The 18966-nt window shown below is 37.0% G+C and overlaps 1 protein-coding gene across 1 annotated transcript in view; it reads right to left on the bottom strand.

Moving 5' to 3' along the window:
* The window catches only part of LOC136984861 (endoplasmic reticulum aminopeptidase 1-like), a 60089-nt gene that overhangs the window by 29628 nt on the left and 11495 nt on the right, over positions 1-18966 (bottom strand). Inside the window, exons 4-7 of the mRNA XM_067282002.1 lie at positions 18786-18906; positions 15942-16096; positions 8665-8778; positions 6274-6405 (exon numbers count right to left, since the gene is read on the bottom strand). Coding sequence (XP_067138103.1) covers positions 6274-6405; positions 8665-8778; positions 15942-16096; positions 18786-18906 — 522 coding nt within the window. The remainder of the gene's footprint in view (positions 1-6273; positions 6406-8664; positions 8779-15941; positions 16097-18785; positions 18907-18966) is intronic.

The following is an 18966-nucleotide window of genomic DNA, read 5'->3' on the forward strand; positions in this document are numbered from 1 at the left end:
GTGTTTCAAGATGATATTGTATTATTTTCACAAAGTTTGGAGGATCATCTTGAGCTTGTCGATCGAGTAATTAGTACATTAAGGGATGAGGGCCTAAAATTAAATCCGAGTAAATGCCAAATATTAGCAAAGGAGGTGAGATATTTAGGACATATTATTAATAGCGAGGGTGTGCGACCTGATCCCAACAATGTTGAGTCGATCAAGAAAGTGGAAACACCTCGTAGTGTAAAAGAGGTCCGCAGTTTTCTCGGTGTGGTTGGTTTTTTTCGGAATTTTATCCCGTCGTTTTCCGATATCGCTGCTCCATTAACAGAACTCACCAAGAAAGGGAAGAGATTTTTATGGAGCCCAGAATGTCAGAGAGGTTTTGAAAAGTTAAAAGAGGCAATAGCAAGCCCACCAATTCTAGCTCACCCGGATTTTGATAGACCATTCTATTTGCACACTGACGCATCTGACAACGCGGCAGCTGCGGTGCTCGAACAACGGCACGAAAAGGGACTGGCTCCGATAGGCTATTTTAGTAGGAGATTTCAAGGGGCAGAAATCAATTATTCCACAATTGAGAAAGAATGTCTAGCAATTGTTTTAGCCTTAAGACACTTCAAATTTTTAATTCTAGGCCAAAAAACGATAATACTCTCTGACCATAAACCCCTTGTGTTCCTTAGCAACATTCAAAATGGGAGCAAGCGTCTGACTCGTTGGATAATGGAGATTATGGACTACCATATAGAAGTCCAACATGTGAAAGGCGTTGACAATAAAGTAGCGGACTTCCTTTCGAGGAACGTTAACGGGGTTCATCACTTCGATGTTGAATCTACAAGGGCTGTAATCCCTAATAGATACGAGATTGGTTTATCACAGGATCGCGATGAAACTTTTGGCCCCATAAAAAGGGATTTACTGAGAAGCCCCGGGAATAGAAATATTGGGAGCTATATGCACCAGTATGTAGTAATAAGCGAATGCCTGTATAGAAGAAGCCTCTTGAAGTCCCGTGACAAGTATGTTAGCCAATTATGCGTAGGGGAGGATCTTGCTAGGGAAGTGATTAAGGCTGTTCACGAAAACAATCTGTCGGGGCATTGGGGCGTGCGAAAAACTATAATTAACATTGAGAAACACTATTATATTCGGAATTTGAGAGAGAAGGTCGAAGGTGTCATTAAGACGTGTGAAAGGTGCCAGAGGCATAATGTACACAAAGGAAAGGCTCCTTTCCAAGAAAACGAGACGGCTGAGGCACCTTTCCAAAAGATTGCTGTGGATATAGTAGGACCTATCCGCACATCGAGCAGCGGTAACCGATTCATCCTTGTAATAGTAGATATTTTCACTCGTTTCGTCGAAGCACACCCTTTGAAGGACCAAACTGCATGGTCTGTGAGTAATACAATATTTAATGAAATCGTTTGTAGGTACGGTGCCCCAGAAGTAATTATTTCCGATAGAGGTACCAACTTTCTATCATCTTTATTCTCGGACTGTTGCAAGTGGTTAGGAATTAGGAGGAACATTACTACCGCTTATCGACCTTGTGCGAATGGCACGTGCGAACGGGTGAACAGATCGTTAGTCGAAATGATAACTAAATCCTCTGACGATGGGAGAGTCGAATGGGATGAAATGATACCTTCTGCATGTTTTGCCTATAACAATTCGCACCACACTGCCATAAATGAGTCACCTGCCTTCCTCTTGTATGGTGTTGATCCCCGTACCCCTAATATCGAATACCTGCCTGATGATATGTCTACCGATGAGCGTAGGGCATTCCTGGTCACGAAACTCCGTGCATTACGGGAAAATGCGAGTATCCATGCGCGAAATTACAACAAGAAAGGAAGGGATTATCGAAGCAAAGGGAGAACATTAGTAAGTTTTTCGGAAGGGCAGAGGGTTTGGGTGAGAAAGAAAGGTGTTAAAGGGAATAAGTTTTCTTATAATTATAAAGGACCCTTTCGGATCACCAAGGTGATAAACCCAACTACGTATCGTGTGGAGGGTTGCAATATGAAGGATCAGGAGACTGTCCATGTCGATCGCCTAAAACCTTGCTATGGCTATCCGATTTGTAATAAGAAAAAAAAGAGGGAGGATAGAGGAATTGTACTGGAGGATGATGATGAAGTCCTGGATGATCGGTTGGTGAGGAGACGTGGGGTGGTCACTAACACGCAAGGTGTTGACACAAGTGGTGTGCAGAAGTGCACTGACCTTGAGGTGCGTAAGAAACCTTATAACCTACGTGAACGCAAAATTGATTTCCGTAGTTTGCACTACGGGAAGTGAGTCGCTTGGGGGGGAGATATGTAGTGCTACGCAACTATGTATTATTGTTATTATTATTATTATTAATTATTTTCTCGGTTTCCTTTTTGTATGTATCGGGTTTTCTTGGTTTGTACCGTGTCGCGTGGAATTTTCTTATGATGTCACCTTAGGATACGTGAGAAGCTTTCTGATTGGTCCAGAGTGGGACAATAAGTGAAGCGGACTTCCGGAGAGCGGGAAATATAAATTGAGGGACTCTCACGATTGAGGACACTTTTTGGCTGCTTTTGGATTCGTCGAGGAAGGTTGCCGAGGAAGGGTCAGCAAGGACGTCGGAGTTAGACCGGGAGAACAGGAGTCTAGAAAGGGCGACCACTTTCAGTCGGGAAGCACAATCCGTTTCCATCGTAGTGTAATTGAGAAGTATCAACGAGGGACGTACTTCTGGTGACGTAAATTACGTTCAGGTATCGGAAAGAACTATTAGTTTTGTGAATTAACGTAAAGAAAAGGAACGCTTGGAACTCGAGATCGTGTTGCATTTACTTAACATAATACCGTGATTCGTCGAAGGCTAATATATGCAATTATTGTATAGAAGGAAAATGTGTATGTATATATGTATATAGAGTATTGTAAATTTCGTTAGTTTTAAGTCGTGTATCGTGTAAACTTGAGGGTTAGGAAGCATCTCGCGGTTATTGTACTGTTAGAATAAATTACTGTTGTTTCGCCAAATTCGTGCACGTGTAATTGGTCATTACTTGAGTCCTTAACATACATCCTTATTACATCCGTGACTTAGTGTGGCAATAATTAAACTTATACTAGGCATTCTTACTAAAATTATTCTAGTTGTATTAATAAAAAAAGAAAATGAAAAAGAGAATAGAGAAGAATTCCCTTTGAAGGAATTCAAAAAAATAAAACAAGTGGATTGACAACATGGAGTCTTTTCTGACAGTAAGACAATTTCACCACATGAAATAATACTCAAATTTCAGATGACTGAACTGTGTGCTGTGCTGTTGACACTTCTAGGAACATTCAAAATATTTTACTCATAGTTCCTTACTTCCCAATCCAATGCACCAAGTCCTTAAGGTTTATAATTTTTGTCACACTTCATAGATCAATAAGTGCAGTACCAGTACTTTTTGCCTTGTAATTTCTCGAGCTTTCAAAAATCTCTTCCATAGATATACCTAAAAATTCTACCACTTCAGCGTAGATGGGTATTTGATATTCTCTACAAAAAAAAAAAAAAAAAAATCACTAACTCACATCTCAATCCATCCTGGGTCTTGTCTCTTCATAGTGTCTCTATCACTCTAACTTTTCCTAAAACCAACTCTCCCAATTTCCATTGTTTCACTTATCAAACCAATCTCTCCCTGTGGAAGTTACCACATATCACCCAAGTCACCAAAAATGGAGAAAAGGACTGAACGAAGAAAGACAAAGAAATGAAAATTTCAGGACTAAAGGAAAGGAGCAACTGTGGCTGTATGCCATATGTATTGTCATCGAGGGACATAAAGCGAGCACACGAGTGAGAATCGGAGAGTTTCTGGGAACAAAGAAGAAGAGGATGAGAATCGAACTCCTTTGGAGCCGTACGAGAAACTAACGAAGTAAAGTGAATTAATACAGACGTAGGGAGGTCTGAGGTATAGTCTTAAACAATTATTTTTTTTCTCCATGTGGGATAATTGTCGGTTAGACATCATTGTAGTTATAGAGTCACCGCGAGTTCAATGTTCTAAGGAACACTTGTTAGTGTAGGAATTGTGTGAAGACCATTACGTGTTAAATAAGGACAAGGAGAGTGAAGGTGCTGTACGCGTGCTAATCGTGCTCTAGACACGTGAGGTTGCAAGGAATTTCGTGTATGAGTTTTTATGTTTCCGTGTTGATGTTAGATACAAATAAATACGTTTTCTGTAAGCTGACTCCCTTTCTTTTTTTTTGTAGACCAGTAGACCTCAGACTAACCTTAGGGTCCTAACAGTATATAGTAATCGTATTTTTGTATTTTATAATTTTATTCTTGTTTCCATTCCTCTTTCTTAGTTTTCCCCTTTGTTCTTTTGTCTGTTCTACCTGGAATTTTCCTATTCGAACTTCCTTTCCATATATGGTCAAAGAAATCTTCAGAACACTAGGAGGGCATGCAGCCCTGAGGGCAAAGGAGAAAGTAAGAGTAGAGTTGAGGTTCAGACTGTGATGTGAACGGACATGTGTGACAACTCTTCAGGTACTTTTTAACATCATACAGAGAAACGAGGGGGTGAGATGTTGAGTAGAAGATTACTGATAAGTTATTGTAGGACTTAAGGATATACTGTGCTTGTTACAGCATAGTGACTAATTTGATGAATAGAGAACAGGACGTCCTGATATACGACCTGAGGAAGAAAGTCTAAGCACAAGTGACCATTCGTAAGGATCCTGGAACTAAGATTTGGGTACTCCCTTTCCTATCTCCTACTTCTGCTCTATCTCCTGTTCTTTTTCTTAGTTATATAAGTATAGATGTATATTTTAGTTAGATTATTTTTATATTGTGGCTACATGCCATATTTCCAATGTATATTTTGTATAAATTTTATATTACTTTAAAATTGTATATTCCCTGTTTCCCTTCTATCTTTCCTATTTGTCTATTCTTCCTGGAATTTTCTTGTTAATACCATCTTTCTTTGGTATGTGGACAACTAATCCCTTAGAACAAAAGAGTGGAATGCAATCCTGAGGGCGAGAAAGCAAACACGTGGCTCATTCTGGAGTGGGAACCCTAGGAAGTTAGATGATGAAATTTGGTCTCTCTAGTGCATTTTAGCCTTGCATGGTAGAGACGAGAATTTTGGAAAGAGAGAAAAGAATTGATTGTGAGGAATAGAAAACATTATCAGCCCTTCAAACTGATTTTAAGAGAGTGACAGAAGTGAAACCATTTATCAGCCCAGTAAGAAATCTCATTCCACATCATTGCAATTAGAACATTGCACCAGGTTGTAGATACCCTCTTTTCTGTCCCGTGCTCTTATTCTTCAATTTTTCTAATTAATCATCTTAGTTTCCTAGTTACAATTAGTCGTAAGCACCCAGCTGTAAGTTATGTATAATTTTAGACAATTGATTCGGGTAGAGGTCGTCACGCAGAATTTTTGCCGGGAATCAATCTTGTACCATTTTTCGTGTGATTACTTGTGCATATTATTTGGTGGGAGAGGTGTTAGTTGGCATCCTCAAAGAATCCTGTATTGCATCGAGCAAAATAATAAATTTCATTTTATTTTTATTCCTTTGTCTACATATCTCACTCATTCACCTCAGAATATCATTTGTAATATGCTATGAGACCAATGTTACGATTATAAGACGATTTATAGTTATTGTTGCACATTGTAAATTGGTCAAGTTATATGTCTAGTGTAATAATTGTTGGAATCAACGATTGCAATGTTTTGTAGATGTTCTGACATAATAAAAGGTTGGTGGCGTTGTTGACCCCTCGGAGAAAGTGACCTCATTTCACTCTCCCCTTTCCAGCGCTGACCTTCCGTGAGTTAAGACCGTGTGTAATCTTTGTGCATTCTTTGTTCTTTTGTTACATAACCGGTTACGCTAGTCCAACTGCCTTTTTACCAATCTTTCCGATAAGCACCAAGTCTAACAATAATTTGGGTGACAAATATCACATATTGGAATCGAGACTATCTGGCATCCTATAAAATAACCTGTACTTTATTTTGGGTAGAAAGATTAAAGCTTTTCTTTGTATACGTATATCTCTTGGTTATTTGTAAAACCCATAATTTCACACAACACAAAATTTTGTACATCAATTTAAAAAATGGGCAGTCACAGCAAACAGCTACATAATCATTGGATTGTTTCATATATACATGTCTCAATCACCCATAAATTATGTAAATAAAATGTATAACACTTTCCAATTGTGTAAATCTTTTCATCATCACTTACTTTTTGATATGATATTGCATCAAAAATTGCCTCAATCTCTATAGGATCATTAACATCTACCATTATAGGATGAGAGCTTCTTAAACTATCAAGATCTAAGGCTTTTTGTACAGTAATAACAAATTGATCCATCTGCAAAGAAAAAACATTTTTTAAATATTTTTATCAGAAAATGCTTTCATAATCAGTTGTTATAAAATTTTTTAAATATTTTGATGAGAAAAAGTAAAAAACTCAAAAGTTATTAAAATGAATAGTAGAACTTTCTCAATGTGAAATCATTTTATGAAACTGCAGCTCACAATTTTAAAAATATAATAAGAAAAACTAATAATGCTATTATTTGGCAAAAATTATCATCATTCTCTTCTCTAGTTTTATAACAATAGTCATTAAGTGATGCTAGTCTAAAAAGAAAATTAATTATTGTTTATATCAATGGTAAGTAGGTAGGGTATTGAGAGAAGAAAAGCTGCAGATTTTCCTTTGGCCCAAAAAGAAACTCAGGGTCCCATAGTAGGTCTACATATTTTATTTACTGAAAGAAATGGCAAAAGGGTCACACTATACCCAGGCCCATACATGCTCTTAACATCCTTTTATCATAGCTTTCAATTAGCCTGCTTTCAGAGGGGCAGTCCCATATTCCAGTGTCTTGTCCCTCAGTCCTACAAATAGCCATAATTTGGCTACAAACAGAGACTGTATTTTTAATGTCATGCCAAAGACAAATCATGCCAAAATGTTTGAAGACAATGTCTTAAAACAATATTTTGGCAACAGTGTTCCTGTTCTAAAATTCTTGATTTCCTAAACATGAATGAATACGTTAATATTCTATAAATCAATAAAGTAAATTTCAAAAAAGCAGCCAAGATCTGTGTTGTTCTGTAATGAGAAAGTATAAGTACTCTTCCTACATATCCTCTTAACAATATTTCTCAGCAATAATTATTTCACCTTGTTGCAGAAATGAAAAGTGGATTGTGCATCATACAGACACCATAACTTTACATGGATAAAGGCTCAGTTTCGATGTTTCTTCAACATCTAGCCACTGTGAAAAACATTGATAACTGTCATAGAAGAGCCATTTTTCACACAATCACAAGAAGAGACAATGTGCCTTCATTTTGTTCCAGAAAATCAAAGAATAGCAGACCTCTAAATGATATGCCTTGTCCCTTTTGCTGAGTTTGCATGTACCCATTTGTCAAGTTTCGTAACGTTTCCTAAAGCCTTTACATGTCAAGAAGTGGTTGAATAATGAACATTACCTCAATCAATAAACTACAAGGGTGGAAAGTTTAAACTTTGAAAACTGGCAATTTCATTTGCAACAACCCCCTAAATTTGAACTTCTGGCATTGTCTTTGCCTCATTGTACATTTTCATGTTTTTGTTTTAAAACTTTACATTCATATAATTAAAACCCTTAATTTAAAGCAGATTGATGCTGTAACTTGTCCTCTTGATAAAATTATAGTCAATTGCTAAAGAAAGAAAACTATTTTCAGAAAACATTAAAATCGTTAATATAACTTCATATACTTTATTTTTATGTGAACAATATTTATCTACAAATTTTAATATTTAAAATAATAGCAATTAAATTTTCATATTTAATTTAGAGACTGTTTTTAAAAACAAAATTTCAGCAAAGAACCTGTTGATCCAGCATAGCCTATTAGATCAATAGATTCTATTGTGGTAAATTCTATCTAAAACCAATAAAAACATTTTAAACAGAATTTTGTTTTAATTTCTACCATTTGATTTTATGCAAATGCATGGGCATCCACAGAAAATTTTCCAAGGCAACAAAAAGCTTGGGGTCAAAGCTTGGAGAGAAATAGTTGCATTGATAAATTTTTATCTAATATTTTAGGTGCTGAGGGCCAAAACCAGCCAACCTGTAATAAAAGTTTAAGAGAGTCAAAACGTTCCATGATTGAGTGTGTAAAGTTTCATATCTCAATCATGTTTATGATCATAATTTGTGGAATTTTTTACTCAATTGCAAGGAGGAGCAAGTGCCCAGTTTCCTCCTATGTGGTTGCCCATGTGCATATATGTGGTTCCAGGTCTTAGTCAGTAGCATAACTAGAACTGACTTTAGGGAGGCTGAATTAGAACATGCAAACTTACATTTATCCATGCACGTACCACTATGGATGGAGCCACTAGAGCTGCAGATGAAGAATAAACTCTTACATATTGCATACATGGTATATACATGTGTATAAGTGCATTTGTCACATTTAAATCATTTTCCTGTACTCATTTGATTTTGTTTTATTTATTTATTTATTTACAGGGCCCAGAACTCTTGTGCTTGCAGTACTGGCTTTATTAATAACAAAATGACCAATTTTGAAAAAGTAATCATACCATATTCCATTCAGGACGTATAGAATCAGTTCCAAGATATTCTGTGAAACTTGCAAAACCTTCATTGAGCCACAGATCATTCCACCAATCCATTGTCACCAAATTACCAAACCACTAAAATCATAAATAAATTAATTATTTTTGATAATAATTACAAAGATTTAAGAATTAATTAATATGCAAAGCGATATCAAAATTTAATTAAACTTTTAAAAATTAAAATAAACAATCCATATTGCATATCCTCCATTTATTAATTAATCTCGGAAATAATAGAATTTATAATAGAAAGTCATGTATGAATGTATGTATGTATGTATGTATGTATGTGTATGTAATGTATGTATGTGTGAATGTATGTATGAATGAATATTACTTATGAAATTAATTGATTAATTTTAAAATCATTTTTGGGTGAAAATTTATATATAATCATTTTTGAGATGATTAACTATCTTAGTAATTTATAAACTATGCTGCAGCTAAAAGAATTTTCGTTATGGAAATTAAACTGATTTGCTGTAAGCAGAAAGCATAATAAGCATTAATTAATTAATTTTAGTTGGTTTTTTATTAACAAAACAGTGCATAACAGAGTGAATTTTGCATTTATGATACACCTGGCAAGCATAAAATGTTTTACAACTTTGTTACAGTGATTTGAACTTTAAATTAATTTAAATTAAGTTAGCCTGCTATTTAAGTATAATTTCCTTTCATTGATTAAAATAAAAGTTCAATATTTTGGATAGTATGGTAATATGTAAGTAAATTAACCACTCAGCAGTGACTGACGGATGTACCATATTTTATGAACTATAAGATGCACTTTTTTCTTCGAAAAATTGCCTCCAAAATTCAGGAGCGTCTTATAGTCCGTAGCCTCCTATAGGTATTTTTTTTAAAAATTGCTTAAAAATTAAGGTGCGTCTTATAGTCCGTAAAATACGATATCCGTCAAGGGCGATTGTGTGGCAGTGACACAAAGGGCGGATGTAGCCAAAAACTACCGCAAAAAAAAAATTCACATAAAAAAGGAATTATGTAACAATAAAAAAAGACTTTTCTTTACTAGACATAACTGTTTACAAAATCTTTTTCCAAAACAGTAATGAGAAAAAACGCATGGAAAAATACTTAAAAAATTTCCCATGTTTATTCTCCACTACATAGTGATAGCTCCATACCTGACTAACCCACTGTTGAAAGGTTAACTTTAGTAATGAGTAGACTGTCCCATTAGTAAATTTCACCTCTGTCACTATCTTCATGTGGCGGTCTGCCATATTGTTTTCTTTGTCTCCTCTACCAACTCCTTTAGCAACTGTTTGATCCAATTTTTGTAATGTAATCCAATTGTGATGTAATTGTCATGTAATTGTAGTTGTATGTGTTTATGATGGTTGTATCGCGGAGAATAATGCCTTCTGGGAGGTCTGTTTAAGGATAACTGGCCCCTATTCAGGTGTTACAGACGTGGAGAAAACCCGGAAAACTCCACGCTGCCAGCCTGTCCTAGCAAAGCGCGAACCCACGACTGAACTCACAGTGTTTGGAGAACGGAAACTTTGGCCAATGGTGAGCCATCGCAGGGTAATGCTCGCTCATTCATTCATTCATTCATTCAAGTTTATTAGGTACCAATTTTAATACATAGCCCGGTTCTGCTTTGGGCACTACCGGGAATAAAGACAGATAAATTTACAGGTATACAGATATATATATTTTCACATACATAAATGAAAGAATTGAGAGTGAAGTAACAGTTAAATGTGCAACAGATTTTGCGCGTGTCGGTAAAACCGTATCAACAAATAGGAGTAAGAAACCCAGCTAGCTGTACGAGCGTACCTTTGCTCTTACAGTGCCAGCGCATAGGGACAGCACAAAAGGAGAGAACACTCGCGGTACCCCTAGAGGAAAGTGAAGTTATGTGTGATTTGGCTAATCTTTCTAGTCAGGTTGTCGAAAGCCTGGAAAATTTCTCGTGTCTTCCAGACATCAGCTGGGTCGCAGGGCCACCCCACTCCCTGCTCCCAAAGTAAAAGTTGTAACTCGAGTCTGTGCTGATCCAATGTCATGCAGTCATTTAGGTAGTGTAGAGCACCATCCCCAGTGTTGCAAGTCGGGCACAGTGGTGATGTGCCGTGGGCAAACCTGACCAGATATGCAGCATACCTTCCGTGATTTGTAAATACTTCAGAATTATAGTAGTTGGAGGTGTACCCATCCATTTTGCAGGAATGTCTCAAGGTTAGGAATAAAGGTGTGAGTTATATGATCTTCATGTTGGTCCCAGCTTTGCTGCCAGAGAGTAAGAGTCTCTTTACGCAGAAAGTTGCGGAGTGTGCATTGACTCAGTTTGCAATATGAAATGGAGAGGGATTTGTCCGTGGCAGCCTCCTTGGCCAGAGTACCCGCTCTCTCATTTCCCCGCTCACCCTGGTGTGCTCTGATCCAGTTAATGTCAAAAGTGCATGTGGAAGCATGTAAATCCCTTCTGATTTTTTCTGCAGTTGGATGTTGGTTTCTGCTAGTTAAGAAGTTGAGTGCAGAGAGTGAGTCGGTGAAGATAGAGACATGCATATTGTTATGATTAGTGTTGATGTGCTCCACAGCTTTGCTGATGGCCCACATCTCTGCTTGAAAAATAGTGCACTCGCGGTGCAGACAGAATTTTTGGTGGTATACTTCATTATCTTCATTGTATATGACGTAGCTACTTCCCACGCCATTGTCATGACATGACCCATCCGTGTAAACTTTTAGATCCGCACTAGAAGTACTGTCATGGGTGCCCAGATAGGATTCAAAAGGTGGAAGGGTATCGCCGAAAGGTGATGGCCATTCAATATCTTTGTTGTCGATGTTTTGGGTTTCAGTCTGTATATTACTCCCCACTTCAATTTACAGTAACGTTGCTTCTGGGTAATAACAAGGTCGATAGGCGGTTTTTTGCACAGAACCTGTAGACAGATGTTGCTGGTCGTGCGGTAAGCTCTTGAGATCAACAGCAGAGCACGTCTCTGTGAGGAGTATAGTTTACGTCTGGGGTGAACCTTGGTGACAGCCCACCCCCACGTGCCGCACGCATAGGTTGTAATTGGTACATAAATGCCATCATAGATAACCGACATGGCCTTGGAATTGAGGCCCCAGTTCCGTTTGGCGACTTGAGCAAATGCCTGACATATAAGTCCTGTTTTCCCGGTAATATATTCTATGTGGCTATCCCAAGCTAGCCTAAAATCAATAATAGCACCTAGATATTTTAGAGTGCACGTCCACCTTGATGGTGCTGCCATTCATTTTCAAGTGGGGCGGTCTCAGGTAGAGGTTACTCTTTTTAGGCCTGTTGAACACAATGGCTTTTGTTTTCTGTGTGTTGAATTTAAGCCTGTGTTTCTTGGCCCACTCATAGATGCTCTGAAGCATTCTGTTTCCCTTATCCTCCAAGACTGCTCTCAATCTACCCTCTAATATCAAGAACACATCATCTGCATATGCAATACTATGCGTTTGGCCAAAGTTATTTTCCAAGAATGCATTGAACATAACATTCCACAGGAGTGGTCCGCACACCGACCTCTGTGGGCACCCTTTGGTTATGCTCTTTGAAACAGCTTGCAGCCCATACTGGTATATAGCCTCTCTTTCCTTAGAGTAGTTAATGATGAGACTCAGCAGGTTTTTCGGACAGTCAATCTGGAGAAGCTGGTGTGTCACTAGGGGCCACCAGGCACTATCAAAAGCTTTTGATATGTCCAGGCTGACCCCTAGGACATACTTGCTGTCTTGTAAAAGATGCTGAATTTTGTTAATGGCACTTTCTATGGCATCTTCTGCCGATTTTTGCGGTCTAAATCCATATTGCGAGTTGTTTAATTTTTTGTGATATTCTATGCGCCAGTTAAGGCGCTTGGTGATTAGTTTTCCGAGGATTTTCTCCATAATCGGCAGTAGTGAGATTGGTCTAGTGTCGGTTATCAATCCAGGTTTATGACTGGAAGTTACCCATGCCCTCTTCCATGCTCTCGGAAATATGCCATGTTTAAGGCAGGTATTATAAAGATTTTTTAGGTGGTGTGGGATGATGTTCCACAATTTGATTGCAATTTCAGAAGTTATATCATCAATATCCGGCACTTTGCGCCGTCTGAGAGTGGTAATTGCCCAGTGAATTTCCTCTACAGTAAACAATGGTGTATCTTCAGTGTCATTTAATTTATTTAAGTCAGAACAGAGATGCCACTGCCGATCAGTGTCAGTCAAGGGGTCATCATCCAGACAGTAAGAGTTCAGTTGCAAAGTTATTGCTTGTAACAGTGATGGGGGCTGTCTACCTTCTTGCAGATCAGTCAGGATCTTTGTTCTCCGCAGTTTGTTGGAGCACATTTTAGTAAGGTAGCCCCATGGATTGCTCGAGGTTCTTGTGCAGAAGTCCCACCAGCTGCGAAGTTTTTCAGCCTTAATGGTCTTCTTGTAGGTACGCTGACAGGCGAGGTAGGCGTCTTTGTGCTGTGCCCTGGTATTATTGTTACGACATTTCTGGAAGATGTTTCTTAGTTGTCTAGTATTTTGGCGCAATTCACTGATTTCCCTAGTCCACCAAGGGACACTTCTTTTACTAATCGAACCTTTTGGAATGTACTTTTCGCAGGCCGTCGTAATTATTTCAATGTTGTGGTCAATTTGTTTAGTTGCTGAACACTGATTGTCGTCGTAATCTTGTATTAAGTTGTCTTCCAAGTAGGTTTTCATCTGCGTCCAGTCGGCCTTTGTGACTATATATCTGCTTTTAGATTTCCAAACATCATTGTTCCTGTTTCCTTCTAAATCAAACGAGATGTAAGCGTGATCGCTGAGTGTATCCTCCTCCAGCACTCTCCAATTTGTGGCTCTAGTATATAACCCCAAGCTGCAGATTGCCAGGTCAATTCAAGAGTCTCCCCTGGTGGAGCAGAAAGTCGGGGGAGAGAGCGGGTTATTTAAAATGAGGAGATCATTTTGATGCAAGAATTCCTCAAGTGTTCTTCCTCTGCTATCTAAGTGATCCCCTCCCCAAGCAGGGGAATGGGCGTTAAAGTCGCCTGCCAACACGATGTAGGCGTCATGAAACAAGTCTATTATGTGTTGGAGTTTCTCCAAAAAGCCAGCGTCATCTGTTTCCCCTGGGAAATACACATTCAGAATGACGATCCTTTCATCATTGACTGAGAGTTCTGTGACGATGACATATTCATCACTGAGTTTAGAATGATGCATGATTGGAAGATTTGTGTTGGGCACCAAAGTGACTGCCCACGGGTACTGGTTAGTGCCCTGCAGGATTGGGCAGTTAGTAGGTAAATATGCAGGAACATTAGCCCGACAATACGGTTCCTGCATCAACACCAAGTCATATTTTTGTAATTGTTTTCCAATCAGAGAGGTGGCCGAAATGCTCCTCTGGGTATTGCTTTGCAGGATCCTAATCTTGCTTTCAAAGTTCAAGGCCATATTCAGTTCGAGATAAGAGGTTATTTTTAATGCATTGGAAGATCAGGCATTTGGTATTTTGTGTGTTATGGTTGCTATCTTTGATTTTTGCAGCTTTGCAGTTGCAACAAATAGGCTCTTCTTTCCTTTTGGGCATTCCTGGAACAGGTGATCCCCCATGCATTGGCTGCAAATAGTTGTTGATTGGGAGCACTCATTTGTTGTGTGGCCATACTGGCAGCATCTAAAGCACTGCAGGATCGGACAGAAGTCTGCAATCCTGCAGCGCGACCAGTTTAGATTCATTTTCCCAGGTCTATCAGTGTTTTCCTAATGGAAGGGGAAACTTCTGCTGTCCAGTTTTTGAAGGTAGAGTCTTTCTTACCCAGGTGAAATTTGATTTTTAATTGCCTTTCAAACTCTTCTTGGGTATACTTCTCCTGTAGAATCTGATTTTGGGTATATATTTGGTACAGGAGATCCTCCCTATCAATATCCTTGTGTATTAAGAATAAAACCACGTGTGGCCATCTCCTTTTTGGAGCATGTGCTGTTAGTTCGGGGATATTAGCCTCAATACATTTTTCTAAGATGGCAGCATCTCCCGGTAATGCTCACACAACAAGAAATAACGTCACACTGAGCCGGAAAACACATCGGTCGCCCTTTGTTTTCGCAAAATTAGCAGCGATATCACTTGGGCACGCTGACAAAATCTGAGGCAATTGATGAAAACTGAGACAGATTTTTTTGTGAAAAAAATCAACAAAAACCGAAACTGATGATAACTGAAGTCAACGAAAACCGAAGTATTACTGTAATTAGCAAATTATTTATGAAATTAACAGTAAGCAATATAAAATGATAGGTTTGACTTCAACATCTCATGCATGAAAAGTTATTTACACAATTGTGGGAAATGCTCACCACCTGGCCACCCCATTGTATGCCTGGCTGAACTTACTTAGTATACTACCCCTTACTTTTTTTAATTTAATTTTTAAAATAAAATTTTTATTTAATTAATAATATACTGTGATGGAGATGATTGTGTTTTTTGCAACAACTGCTTAATCCATGATTCTTTATTCTTTATTACGCATAAACTTTACTGCTAGTGGTGACTTTAATGAGAAGGACAATGAAAAAGACAGAAATAAGACTTTAATCTAACTAACTAATACAAAGTTAAAATAGAAGTAATACAGAGAATACAGAAGACCTACAAACTCATGATGATGATTATATCAACATAGAAAGTAAAAGACAAGAATAATCAACAAAGGGGAAAAACTCAGCTACATTGTTGGAAACAAATCTACTAGTAAAGACCTGTTTTGGAAGAAATGTAAAAAAAACTCTGTAGATTAAATCTTTAACACTTTGATTGCAGCAATATTTCAAGATGGCTGAAGAGAGAGAATCATACAAGAATGAAAAACAAATGCAAAGCAGAAGCAGATCATTGGAGAGAAGAAAGGAACAGAAAAGATGAAAGAGAAGCTTTCCCTGAGAAAGATATCAGATTTACCAAAGTTTGGATCCTAACTCAGCTAAGAAAAAAAAGATCTGGAAGCAAGAGTAGCTCTAAGCAAAGATCATAAACAAGAAATATTCAATTGCTGCATTCTAACAATATTCACATACAAACTTTGTTACTGATATTGAAAATCCATACATATCTATTTTCACTCATGTTTTGCTATTCTGATAATTGGTTAGGTGAAAAATTTAAAATTTTTAACAATCAAACAATTACTAGATTTGGAGATATAGAAGTTAAAAACTGAACATCTAACCTGATGAGCCAACTCATGAGCAATAACTGTAGCAACTCGTTCTTCAGAGCTAGTAGAAGTTTCTTCAGGATTAAATAAAATCATGGTTGTTCGATACGTAATAAGACCCCAATTCTCCATAGCACCAGCTCCAAAGTCAGGAATGGCAATCATATCTTTCAGAAACGAGAATGATGATAACAAATAGCAATAAATTAACTTTGAATACACGAAAGCATTGTTATTAGAAAACAGATGAAGACAAAAATTATTTTCAGATATAAGAAAATATTTGTTATTTTTAATTAATTATAAATAGCATAAATTGATGCATATTCTAAATGCATTAAATACATACACCAACTGTCTAAAAATTACCAGACTAAATATTTCTAGTGAACAGCACAAGTTCCAGACAGAATATAAATATAGAATCTACGAATATTATTGTTTGGTCGTGTACATAATTTATTTTGCATTGTCAGTGTGTGTTGTTGTTGACCAGTTTTGATGCAAAGCATTAATGTCATTTTCCTGCATCACAATTCTTGCAATGGCCATTAATTTTTGTTTCAAAAGTGGCAAAATTTTCACAGACACCTTCTAGATGTTGAAACAAGCCTACAGAAATGAATGTCTGTTGAAAGTAATTCAAAATTAGGCTGCCCAACTGCTAACGAAAATTTCAACTAAGTTTGTTCTTAAGTGTTGTGAACATGCCATGATAGCAAAAAACACCAAAGAACAATAAAGACTCTGTCCACACCATTCCTCGGGAGAAGTTACAAAGATAAAAAGTGCATTTAAGGTTTGTGCCTCACTCATTAATTAACACTCGAACAAAAATAGCATTTTGCACTTTGCATTTTGATGCAGCATCTGGATAAGGATATCCTATGGTGGTCTCCTCTACTCTTTTGCACCCCTTAAAAGTAAATGATACAAATCTGACTACTGCCAATATCTCAGCTAACATATGTATTATATAAATATATGTGCTATATAATACATTATATTATCTGTGGATATTGCAAGTTATGATTTGAGAGTACAACTGAAGAGGAGCAAATAACCTTGTAAAATCAGCAGACTAAACGCACCGGTTATCGGTTTTACGAAGGTATTTAATTTTTTTCTATTTTTCATTTGAGTCATAGACCATCCTCAGGCATGGACAGTCAAAACACGACTCGTCTTTCAACACTCCACACCTAAGGATGACCCATTAACCAGATAAAAATATTACTCTTTTTAAAAAATTTCCACTGTTAAAGATACATTAAGTAATTTAGCTATGTACTGATATCACCATATTTCATTTCCTGTGTTATTTTCAGGAGGAAGTTTCCTAGCAGCACAGAAATATTGAGCAAATGTTGGTTAAAATATAATGAATTACATTTCAATATTGTTTCCACTCTGTTTTCCAATATTAAAATGTTAACCTTTTGAGTTTTTATGCCAATATTGTACATCAGCATTAGTACAATGTTGTACAGTGGTGTTTGAATAACATTTTGTACTGTATTTAATCAGGTCAGAAACATTAGCACTCTTTTTAAAAATTACCACTGTTAAAGGTTCAGTACATTAAGTAATTCAGCTAATGAGTACATTATGACAATGGTTAGATCATCTTTGTTATCAGTATGAACCAAGCATGAAAAGAAGACAAAGTACTAAGAGGATCCCAACCATCAAAGGTAAAGCATGTAAAATTGAAGGTCAAAATCATGTTAATCATCTTTTTCAATGCTTGTGGATTAATTCATAGTGAGTTTGTATTCTTTGATATGATAATGACATCACAGTACCACATTGACGTTCTGAACTGATATTTAAACAGTAATCCCTCTGAGCTGCATGTGTGTACAGCTACACACTGATTTCTATGGAGTTGCACAAGCTTTTACTTCCCGTGCACACAGCCGACAGAAGGATATTTTCATACAAAACATTCATGATGATCCAAATAATTTCTATATACAGGATGATTAAGGAGGAATCTGCAATATTTCGGAAAATGTTAGTATGAGTGATTCTAAGCAAAATTGTTCATAAGAACACATCAGATTTCTTGTCTGAAAATTTTTTGCTCACATGCATTTCAGCACTACAGTTGTTAGAACATTGCTTTTGAAACAAATTTGATGTGTCAGGCCAGATCTATACCAGGAGAAAGACTTTTTCCTGTTGCATGACAATGCTCCTGTATATTCAGCTGGGATTGTCATCCAAGTTTTGGCTTATAGACAGGTCCAATACGTTCTCATCTTCCTGATTCACCAGGTCTGGAACCTGCAGACATTTTCCTGTTCTTGAAGCTTAAAGTTCACATAAAGGATCATTGATACAATGATTTAAAAGACATTCAAAATGAGTGTGATAAGGGAACTGAAGAACATCACAGAAAAGGGCTTTAATAGCTTTAATTGGTTGCATGAACATTGTAAGAAGTGCATGTTGGAATCAACGATCGAAATTATTGCCAAATGTTATACGATATCATTACATACAACAAATTGTGTCATGATGTTTTGTAAACATTCTTCCGTTACATAATAAAAGGTTGGTGGTGCTGTTGACCCCACAGGATGGTGACCTCGTTTCACACTCCCCTTTTCAGCATTGACCTTCTGTGAGTCGAGACAGTGTAATCTTTGTATTCTTTGTTTCTTTGTTATATAACCAGTTACGCGAATCTAACTAGTTTTTACTAATCTCCAAAAAGCAACATCTAGTCTAACAGTGCACTGTTACAGCAGGAATATCATAACAGAAAAATTTATACCTCATTTGTACATTTTCCTGGAATTTTTAGATAGCTGGTTATTCTAACTTTATACTAATTTAAATAAAACAAACCTAATTTGGATAATGGATAGCTGATATTAAAAAATTTTTCATAGTTTATTAAAATATTGGCTGCAGCATCTAAAGCAAAAGAGGCTTGATCTATTTGTTCTTCTGGTGCCAATACTCTAACCTATAAATAAATTAAATAAAATTATTAATTGTTAAAATTCCTAAAAATGAGTTTAATTAA

This window comes from Centruroides vittatus, unplaced genomic scaffold, assembly GCF_030686945.1.
Source record: "Centruroides vittatus isolate TY-2023 unplaced genomic scaffold, ASM3068694v2 contig_120, whole genome shotgun sequence".
In the NCBI taxonomy this organism is placed as follows: Eukaryota; Metazoa; Arthropoda; class Arachnida; order Scorpiones; family Buthidae; genus Centruroides; species Centruroides vittatus.